Source organism: Carlito syrichta, unplaced genomic scaffold (genome assembly GCF_000164805.1).
Source record: "Carlito syrichta isolate Samal-C Ts95f unplaced genomic scaffold, Tarsius_syrichta-2.0.1 Scaffold309922, whole genome shotgun sequence".
NCBI classification, from domain to species: domain Eukaryota; kingdom Metazoa; phylum Chordata; class Mammalia; order Primates; family Tarsiidae; genus Carlito; species Carlito syrichta.
The window spans coordinates 1,087,206-1,098,366 of NW_007254018.1; the positions used below are offsets into that span (position 1 = coordinate 1,087,206).

The 11,161-nt window shown below is 41.5% G+C and overlaps 1 protein-coding gene across 1 annotated transcript in view; it reads left to right on the forward strand.

Annotated features, from left to right (window-relative positions):
- Positions 1-11,161, forward strand: part of BTBD8 (BTB domain containing 8) — an 82,369-nt gene that overhangs the window by 5,107 nt on the left and 66,101 nt on the right. Inside the window, exon 2 of the mRNA XM_008068275.1 lies at positions 4,098-4,295. Coding sequence (XP_008066466.1) covers positions 4,098-4,295 — 198 coding nt within the window. The remainder of the gene's footprint in view (positions 1-4,097; positions 4,296-11,161) is intronic.

The following is an 11,161-nucleotide window of genomic DNA, read 5'->3' on the forward strand; positions in this document are numbered from 1 at the left end:
TCCAGCAAATTTTTTTTTTTTATTGTAGAGATGAGGTCTCACCAAAGTTGCCCAGGCTGATCTCAAACCCCTTGATTCAGGCTCAGGCAATCCTCGCACCTTGACCTCCCAAAGTACTGGGATTACAGACTTGAGCCACTGTGTCCGGCTTCTTATTCAGTCTTTAAAGTCCCATTTTGTTTTCATGTCCCCAGTGAGGTCTCCTCTTATGTCTGTCCCTGAACAATACACACTTGTTTGTGCTATTGAATATGTGAGGTTGGCAATTAGGTTCGCGAACCACCCTAGAAAAAGGGCTACATACCTAACTGCTGAATGCCACTATGGTCACCTTCAAAGTACTCTTTTGGGAAGCTATGCACCAATGCCAGTGCCTAGTCCATACATCAAAGCAATTTTGGAACTCTATTTCTTGAATGGCCATCAGAACCATCACCATATTACCCTTGATGTCCTGAATGTCATCAGATGTCTTCCTTTCAATATTTCCTTTGTCTAGGGGTAAAGAAATAAGTCATTGGGGGCCAGAGCAGGTGAGGAAGGAGGATGTTCCAATACAGTTATCTGTACAGTGCTGCCAACGTAAGCACATGGTGGCAAGTTTGTGAACTTAATTGTCAGTTTTTAATTGTGTCAGTAAATAACAATGACAGTTCTTATGGCCATTCTAGAAAAAGAATTCCAAAATTGCTTTGACAAGTGGACTAGGCACTGGCATCAGTGCATAGTTTACCAGGGGGAGTACTTTGAAGGTGACTGTAATGATGATATTCAGCAGTGAAGTATGTAGTACTTCTTTTAGGATGGTTCACAAACCTAATTATCAGACCTCGTATCCCACTCCTTATTTTTCTTTCTTTTTTTTTTTTGCATTGGAGTCTCACTCCGTCGCCCAGACTGGAGTGCAGTGGCCGCTCCTGACCACCGCAGCCTCGACCTGCTGGGCTCTGGCGATCCCTCCGCCTCAGCCTTCCAAGTAGCTGGAACTACAGGCACATGCTACCACGCCCGGCTCATTTTTTTTATTTATTGTAGAGATGAGGTCTTGCCTGCCCAGGCGGGTCTTGAACCCGTGGGCTCAGGAAGTCCACTTACCTCAGCCTCTCAAAGGTGCGGGGTTACAGGCTGAGCCACCGAGCTCGGCCCACTCCTTATTTTTCAAAGCAGTTTCCTTACTATACTGTAAGCTCCCTGAGGGCAGGTATTACATTTTAGTCCTTTATGTTCCCAGTGTCTTGGAACATAGTATGTGCTCAATGAATGTTTAGTGACAGCAGAGTTTTATCTTCAGTCTAAGATGCCTTAGTTATGCTATGGTTTGAATGTTTGTCTTCTCTAAAACTCATGTTGAAATTTAATTGTCATTGTAACAGTATTAAGAGGTAGGACCGTTAAGAGGTGATTAGGCCAGGAGGGTTCCACCCTCATGGGTGTGATTGGTGCTGTTATGAAAAGGTGAGTTGGGCTCCCTCTGTCTCCCTCTCACCTTCTTGTCTTCTACCACGTGGCAGATGATGTAGCAAGAAGGCCCTCACCAGATGTCAGCACCTTGATCTTGGACTTCCCAGTTTCCAGAACTGTGGGCCAACACATTTCTGCTCATTGGAAATTACCCAGTATGTGGTATTCTGTTCCAGCACCACAACACGGACTAAGATAGGTTAATATAGTAGTTGGCAAAGACATGAGATGGAAAGAAGCCAGTCCTTAGCATCACTGAGCCTTTGCTCCAATCCGTCTTTCTTCTGGGCTTTACTGTTAGATGAGTCAACAAACCTTCATTAATACTTAAGCCAGTCTGAGTCAGATTTTCTGTTACTTGTAACGGATACAAGATACAGTTGAAACAGATAGTGGATACAAGTGGTCTTATCAAATAAAAAGCACTATATTTTCACATTAATAATTTAAAACACACATTATTGTTTTTTTCCTTTAACGAGTACTCATGAGCTCCTGTTAGGAACAAGGTGGATTCCCTTATGATGGTCGTATGGCTACTGGCTGCCATGCTTCCTTGTTCATTTGGGGAGAAGTGGGATGAGAAGGTGGGTGGGAGGGAGGAACAGACTGAGTGCTTTTATAATGTGAGTTTTGAATGAAAGTTTAAGAGACCAACACATTTTTGTGTAACTTTGAAAATTACTTGTGCAACTAATTTATTGATGAAAATATTGACCCAACTAGGATACATCTGTTGACTCATTGTTTTTTCAGGGTCTGAAAGCTTTTGTGCTCTGAAGCATTTGTTTTGTTTAGGGTAAAATAGGATCATTCAATAAGCAGATATTGAACTCTTGTTGTATACTAACAGTGTTTGCCCTTGGGGAGTTCATTGTCTGGAAGGGAGCAAGACACATACAAATAATAATGATGCAATGATAGAAGTGCTATATAGGTGTGCGGGTAGCTAGTGTGATGGAATTAGAGGAAGGAGCCATTAACTTGACCTTGGGGGAGCAGGAGTGTCATTGGCAACATTCCAAGCTCTCACTGTAATGGATACCTTTATCCCTTCCTTGTTCCTCCTGTAGTATACTAGTGTGATTGCCACTTATAGCAATGTATATTATATGCAGAAGTCCTCTAAGAATGCATACCTTGCTGATGTTATTGCTATAGAGATAGGATATATTATTTGATATTTAGAGAGTAAAATAATATAGTTACTGCAAAGAGAAAAAATATTGTTATGATAGTTTCTGTTATGATGTTGGTTTCAGTTCTTCTGTCACTTCACATGTAACGAGTGGGCTTGACCACAACTATGTCTGTGCATTAGTGAAGGAATTTGAGTGGGTTTGCCTCATGAGTCCATCATCTTAATGATAGATTACAGCATGATAAGTTCTATTTGTGGGACAGGGGAATGGAAAGGGGCCTAAATGTCACATTCTTGACAGCCAAGCCTCCATTTCAGACTTGGTAATTGACATTAGTCAGAACAAAATGTACCAGTTTCTAATCTGAATTGTCTACTGATGTATTCAGTTTGTTGGTGTTATTGACTGTTTACTTTTTTGCTTCAATGTTAGTAAGTTGTTTGAAACATTGATTCTTTTCAATAATCAATGGCCCTGTTAACTTTGTGTTCTGTGTTTCAAAGTAAGTCTAGTGGAGTTTTGGCCCCCTGCCCCATCTTGGGGAGGTGAATCTTCTCTCTCTAATTTACTCTCCAAATAAACTACATTTTCCAATCTTAAAAAAAAAGGTGTAGCCGGGCTCGGTGGCTCAGCCTGTAATCCTGTGCCTTTGGGAGGCTGAGGTGAGTGAATTGCCTGAGCCCCCGGGTTCGAGACCCGCCTGAGCAGCTTGGCGAGACCTCATCTCTACAATAAATCAAAAAATCAGCCGGGCGTGGTAGCGCATGCCTGTAATTCCGGCTACTCAGAAGGCTGAGGCGGAAGAATCGCCAGAGCCCAGCAGGTCGAGGCTGCGGTGGCCGGGAGCGGCCACTGCACTCCAGTCTGGGCGACAGAGTGAGACTCCAACTAAAAAAAAAAAAAAACAAAAAAAGGTGTAATGAAGGAAAGGAAAATAAGTAGCAAAAATTCATTTTATTATTATTAGAACTCATAAGAAAAGTTATGTTTTGAAAAAGTAGTCTTTTTTAGTGAAAATTTATCTTTGTCTTCACTATAAATTTTAGAAAATTCAATTTTTTGAGTCCAAGCTTCACTGATGCCCAGACTGGAGTGCAGTGGCACTCTCACAGCTACCACAGCCTTGACCTGCTGGGCTCTGGCAATCCTTCTGCGTCAGCCTTCCAAGTAACTGGAACTATAGGTGCATGCCACCATGCCAGACTGATTTTTTTTTTTTTAATTATAGAGACAAGGTCTCCCCAAGTTGCCCAGGCTGGTCTCAAACCTCTGAACTCAGGCAGTGCTCTCATCTCTACCTCCTAAGGTGCTGAGATTACAGGTGTGAGCCACTGCACCTGGCTCAAATTCATTTTTATATTATCTTATTTTTATTTTATATTGTCTTTGTATTTTTTAGCCTTAAAAATAGCACTATTTTTAAACCTATTTTCTAACAAGTATATATTTCTTAGCATTGTTAATTAAACTATGATTCCTTTTTATTCTTTACAGACTTCTAAGGGAAGAAATCCATGCAGATGTTACCTTCTCCATAGGTTGTACTCTGTTCAGAGCACACAAAGCAGTTCTTTTAGCAAGGGTTCCAGACTTCTATTTTCATACTGTTGGAGAGACATCAAGTAACTTAACAGATCATGAGCCTGTTACTGTGGAGAATGTGGAAGCTTCAGAATTTAGAACATTTTTACAGTAAGTGTTTTTTAAAAAATCTTTTCCCCTTATATTTAAGTCTAATATGTAATTGTTTATTTTTAAACTTATATGTGTATGTGTTTTTATTTCATCTATTTTCATATGTTTTGTAGCCTGATAAGAAAAATTTATTTATTTAAATTCCAAATTACCTTACTAATTAGTATTAGTAGAGGCTAAGTGTTGCTATTAGAGGCTTAGTATTGTAGAGGTTAAGCTCTAACTTAAGACTGATCCTGGGAACGGAGAAGTGAACGGTATGCTCTCCAGTAATTTGAATGAATTATTCTAGGCCAGGATTTCTCAATAGTGACACTATTAATATTTTGGGACACTATTATAATTCTTTGCTGTTGGGGCAGTGCTCTGCATGTTAGCATGTTTAGTTGTGGTAACTCGAATGCCTCCAGACTTTGCCACATGTCCTCTGAGGGACAAAATAGCTCCCTGTTGAGACCACTGCCACATACTGACTTCTATAGTATTGGTATGTATACCTTTAAGTAAATTGTATGTATGTATGTTTATATAAGATCATAACTTTGTTCTCACGTCCATTTGGGCTGCTATAAAAATGCCTTAGAAGGAGTAATTTTTATACAACAGAAATGTATTGCAGTCCTGGAGGCTGGGTAGTCCAAGATCAAGGCACCAGCAGATTTGGCCCCTTACTTCTTCATAGACGGAACCTTCTCCATGTCCTCACTTGGCAGGAGGGATGAGCAAAGATTCTCGAATCTCTTTTATAAGGACACTAATCCCATTTATGAGGGTGGAGCCCTGATGACCTAATCATCTCCCAGATGCCCCATCTCTTAATACCACCACACTGGGGATTAAGTTTCAACATGAATTTTGTGGGGACACAGACATTCAGATCACAGCAACTTGTGTGTGGTCAAAATTTTGAAAATAGAGCATCAATTGAACTTTTCAGTAATTTTGGATACTCATGTTTGGTGAACTTAGAGAATTGTCAACAGCTAACTAATGAGAGAAACTAGTTTAAATGAATCCCCAGTCTGTACTTCATTTCTTTTTCTTGTCAAATAATATTTCAAAGTATGGGTCTACCACATTTTGTTTATCTATTTATTAATTGGTGGCCATTTAGGTTGTTTCTACTTTTTGGCTACTCTGAGAATGCTGTTGTGAACATTTGTGTTCAGGTTTGTGTTGAGCCTGTGTGTCTATGTCTCTTGGCTATGTACCTAGGAGTGGAATTGCTTGATCATATGGCAACTCTATGTTTAACCTTTTGAAGGACTGCCAGACCCGTTTTCCAGACTGTTATATTTTACATTTCCACTAGCAGTGTATAAGGGCTTAGGTTTCTCTATATCCTCAGCAAGACTTATTATTTGTATTTTTTACTGTTGCCATCCTGCGTCCTAGTGGATGTGAACGGGTCTCTCATTGTGGTTTTCATTTGTATTTCCCTGATGACTAATGATGTTGAGCATATTGTCATATGCTTATTTGCCATTTTTATATCTTCTTTGGAGACCTATTGATTCATATCCTTTGCCCCCTTTTTTCTTTTCTTTTCTTTCTTTTTTTTTTTGAGTTAGAGTCTCACTCTGTCGCCCAGACTGGAATGCAGTGGCATACCCATGGCCACCCCAGCATTGACTTGCTGGGCTCCAGCGATCCTTTTGCCTCTGCCTTCCAAGTAGCTGCAACTGCAGGTGCATGCTACTATGCCTGGTTAACTATTTTTTAAAAAATTTATTGTGGAGACAAGGTCACCAAGTTGCCCAGGCTAGTCTTGCACCCGTGGGCTCAGGCAACCCACTTGCCTCAGCCTCCCAAAGTACTGGGATTACCAGCTGAGCCACTGAGCCTGGCCTTGCCCATTTTTAAATTGGAGTATCTGTCTTTATATTATTGAGTCACAAGTGTTCTTTCTATATTCTACCTATTAGACTCTTATTAGACATATGATTTGCAAAAGTTTTCTCCCATTCTGTGGGTTGTCTTTTCACTTTCTTGATGGTATCATTTGTAACACAAAAGTTTTACTTTTTTTTTTTGAGTTGGAGTCTCACTCTGTCACCCAGACTGGAGTGCAGTGGCCGCTTCCAGCCACCGCAGCCTCGACCAGCGGGGCTCCGGCGATCCTTCCGCCTCAGCCTTCCGAGTAGCCGGAATTACAGGCATGCGCTTCCACGCCCGGCTGATTTTTTGATTTATTGTAGAAATGAGGTCTCACTGCCCAGGCGGGTCTCAAACCCGCGGGCTCAGGCAATTCACTCACCTCAGCCTCCCAAAGGCGCGGGATTACAGGCTGAGCCACCGAGCCTGGCTAAGTTTTACATTTTTATGTAGCACAGTATGGCATAAGGAAAGGGGGTCAAATTTCATTCTTTTATATATGGATATCCAGTTGTCCCAGCACCATTTTCCTTTTTATTTTAGATGGAGGTCTTACTGTGTTGCCCTGGCCAGTCTTAAACTCCTGAGCTCAAATGATTCTCCTACCTCAGCCTCTGGAGTAGCTGAGACTACAGGTGCATGCCACCATGCCTAGCTCCCAGCAATCTTTTCTGAAGAAGCTATTGTTTCCTGGACACCCTTGTGGAAAATCAGTTGCTCACTGTTATATACCAAACTCTTTCCACCCAAAATGTATATACTGAGTCCCTCATGTCCGATGTGATGGTGCTTGGAGAGGAGGTCTTTGGGAGATAGTTAGGTGAGTTCATGAGGGTGGGGACCCCATAAAGAGTTAGTGCCTTAAGAAGAGGCACCAGAGGGCTTATGGGCATACCCCCTCTCTTCCCACTATGAGGGCATAATGACGTGGTGGGCTCTGAAAGCTGGGTAGCAGGCTCCCGCCGGAACCCAACCATGCTCGTGCCCTGTTTTTGGACTTCTAGCCTCCAAAAACTGAGAAATCCATTTCTGTTGTTTAGGCCACCCAGTGATGGCATTTTATATGGCAACCTGAACTAATTCACCCATAAATGCAGGGATTTATTTCTGGTCTCTTAATTCTGTTCCACTGGTCTGTATGTCTGTCCTTAAACCAGGACCAATGATCTGTTTTGACTGCCATGAGAAATCAAAGTTAGATTTTTGTGGGGTTTTTTTTTTCTTTTTGAGTCTGAGTCTCACACTGTCACCCAGGCTGGAGTGCAATGGCACAAACCATGGCTCATTGCAGCCTCTACCCCCTGGGTTCAGGCAATCCTTCCAGCTCAGCCTCCTGAGTAGTTGATACTACAGGCAAGTGCCACCATGCCCAGCTGACTTTTTGAAGTTTTAGAGAGATAATGTCTCGCCATGTTGCCTAGACTGGTCTTGAACTCCTGGGTTCCAGCAATCCTCCTGCCGTGGCCTCCCAAAGTGCAGGGACTACAGGTGTGAGCCACTGTACCCAGCCAGATTTTTGTGTTTTTATGTCCTAGATTCTAGTATTTGTTCAATGCCAGTCTAGTAGTTATTTGCTGACATGCTTTTTGCCTGTAGTTGAAAATCACATTTATGTTAGTGTAGAATTGTCTTTGGATAATTAAATTTTAAGTGTATTTGTGTGATTTGGCTTATTGTTCTTTACTTTATGCTTTAATGGTTGCTTGGGTAATCTGTTTTTCTTTATTATTTTGGAATTTCTTATGTGGAGTTCCTATAAGCATAAATGGAAAATTACCTAACCTTGGCTTCTCCTGTTTGCTAGAACAGCATGATATACTGTAATTTAAGCAGATACTTTAAGTGCAACTTAAAAAATCATGATTATTTTCCAGTATAGCTCACAGGCCCATCATTGAGCTCCAAATATCAATTTTAAAATGAATCATTTTTTCCCTTGTAGGTACTATATAGAAGTTGTAAGAGCACACATTGTAGTCAAGCCAGATGCACTACTTTGAACTTGGGCTAATCACTTACCATTTGTTTTCTCATTTGAAAAATGGACATAATAATACTTAGCTTTTTAATGTGTATAAAATTTATATATATATATATATATATATTTGTAGAGACAGAGTTTCACTATGTTAGGCTGGTCTTGAACTCCTGGCCCCAGGTGATCCTCCCATCTCGACCTTCCAATGTACTGGGATTGCAGGTATGAGCCACTGTGCCTGATCAATAATACCTACCTTATAGTATTGTTGTGAGGGTTGAATTCAGTAGTCAAAAGACACTTAGTACAGTGGTCTGGCATACAGGAGCACTGAATAAGTTTTAGTGTGTTATTCATAGTAGTAGGTACTATGGGATTATACATTTCTTCAGATATTGAGTGTACATTTAAAAGAAGATTCTTGGAATAAATCAACTTTTTACATATTAGAGAAAGGGAGAAATTGCATTAATCTGTTCTTTATTTGTTCTTATCAAAAGTGATAGGAAGGCCAGGTACTCTCCTGTAATCCCAGCACTTTGGGAGGCCAAAGCAGGCAGATTGCTTGAGCCTAGGAGTTCGAGACCAACCTGGACAACATAGCAAAATCTCGTCTCTACAAAAAATTTAAATAGCTGATTTTGGTGCATGCCTGTAGGCCCAGCTACTTGGGATGCTGAGGTGGAAGGATCGCCTAAGTCCAGGAAGTCGAGGCTGTTGTAAGCCATGATCATTGTGATCCTGCCACTACACTCCAGCCTGGAACCGCGACTCAGGGGAAAAAAAGTGATAGTAAAAAAAGATTGAATTAGAGACAGCATGGGAAAGTGACAGAAGCACTGGGCTTGCCAAACAAGACAGAGATCTGCCTTCTGCCTGTGCATTATCTGATTGAATAATTTCAGCCTCAGTTTTCTCATTTAGGACAATGTGGTTGTAGTAGCTGGCTTTCTGCTTCATGGCACTTCACAGGGCTCTGTTTTAAGCACTTAGTCCCATTCTGTTTTGTATTAGGCTAGTCATGGGCATCTGTGGTTATGTGAGCGCCTTGAGATTCAGTTGTTTAATTGATGTGCATGTCTCCAGGAGTACCTCGTGTCGTGTCTTGCACATAGAAAGTGCTTGTGACAGACCCCCCTTTTAAGGAAAGGCTTGCAACAGGAAATATTGAGATGAAGATTTCTTTTAGTAAAAATTCTGATGAAAGAATTTTTTGAATTTTTGCTTTGTGAAATTCAGTCCTTGTAAGTCTTTTCAATTCACATCCTTTCTTTTTAAATAACCGATAAAGATTTTGAAATATTCTTTGATGGTGCTACTTATTGTAGTTCTTTGGTGTGCACTTGAGCTAGAATATGAAATACAGCCTTTGAAAAGTTGTTTTATGTGGACTGACTTCAGATGTGGCTCAAGTGATTATCAGTGAAAAGCAGTGCTTGCTTTGTGACCTCATGATTAACCTTCAACTCAGGATCATAAAAATCTTTGCTTTCTCGAGAAGACTTACGCTGTTACTGTTATGAGAGTGTATATGTGAGAGAGGGAAAGGAAAGAAGAAGAACCTTTGAATTTTTAGTTTAACATCAAGAGCCGGGAGATATTAGGGTCAAGTGCCAATCAGGTAAACACATAACACAGCACAGAGCAAAGAATTCGTTTTATCTACAAGCTTTCTCTGGTGGTAGCTATTTTCTCTCCCACATCCCTTATACTACTAGGGTTGAAACTAGATGGGACAGGGGTCTTCCTTGTTGTAATAACTGTATTTTCTTATTTTCTGTATGACTGATGTTCTGGTGTCTAGGTATCACCGACTGGGGAGAGACTGCCCTTCCCAAGGATAACTAGTTCCTAGAGGTAGTAAATGACTTGCCCAGTCCTGGGTCCATACATACACCCATATACCCATGCACTCACCTCATCATTCTGCTTCTGATACTCCAGGAGGCAGGCTTCTACTACCCTAATCATCCCACAGCCGGTGCCAGACAACTGGGGATCGCCCCTGTGCCCCCCGAACCTGCCCCCATGATTCAACTACCCACTCCCGATCCTGCTCAGCTGCTTTCCTTGTCTCACTCATCCTTTCCCTTGAAACCCACAATAAAGGCCTTGTCCGTGCTTCTTCTGATTAATCCTGCATGGCCCCTTCTCTTGTGAACTGTAAGTAGCAAGTTATCTTTGCAGTGGCAGTTGTCTCCTGAGCTGCTGGCCTCAGTATACCTGGATAAACCCCAAATCCCAGGCACATTCTTAACCCCTTGTGAATGTCATTGCTTCCACCCTTCTTCCTTAATCTCCTATTGTTGAATCTCATCTTACCAGTCTACAAGGTGGGGACCCTCAAAACATAGAAAAGATCTTTTTGTGGGGAGAGTGGGCCCCTCATACTACACTCGGAATTTGTTCCTCCGGATCAAACAGTCAACCAAAGTTTTTATCTGGAAGTTTTGAGAAGGTTGCATCACAACTTGCTGAAGAAACATCCCAAGTTTAGCAAACAGGTAACTGGTTCTTCCAACATGACAACACACCTGCCCACACTGCACTGAGTGTTCAGCAGTATTTGGCCAAAACTGGCATGACCCCCGTGTCCCACCCTCCTCATTCACCCAATCTTGCCTTGAATGACTGTTTTTGGTTGCCCTCGATGAAAAAAGTCCTCCAAGGGAAACATTTTGCTGATGTGGAAGAGGTGAAACAAAAAAGGGCAGAAGCACTCAAAGGCATCCAAATGGACAAGTTCAAAAACTGCTTTGAGCAGTGGGGAAAGTGTCTCGATAGGTATATTGCATCAAATGGAAGGTACTTTGAAAATGACTGAAATTTAAACATAAGAAAAGATACACACATTTTTATAAATAAACACCATGTTTTTGGTTCCCCCCTCATATACCATGGACAGTTATCCAGAGACCTCCAGATCAGTCCTCTTCTTTCCTTAAAGAGTTTAGCAGCCGGGCTCGGTGGCTCAGCCTGTAATCCCGTGCCTTTGGGAGGCTGAGATGAA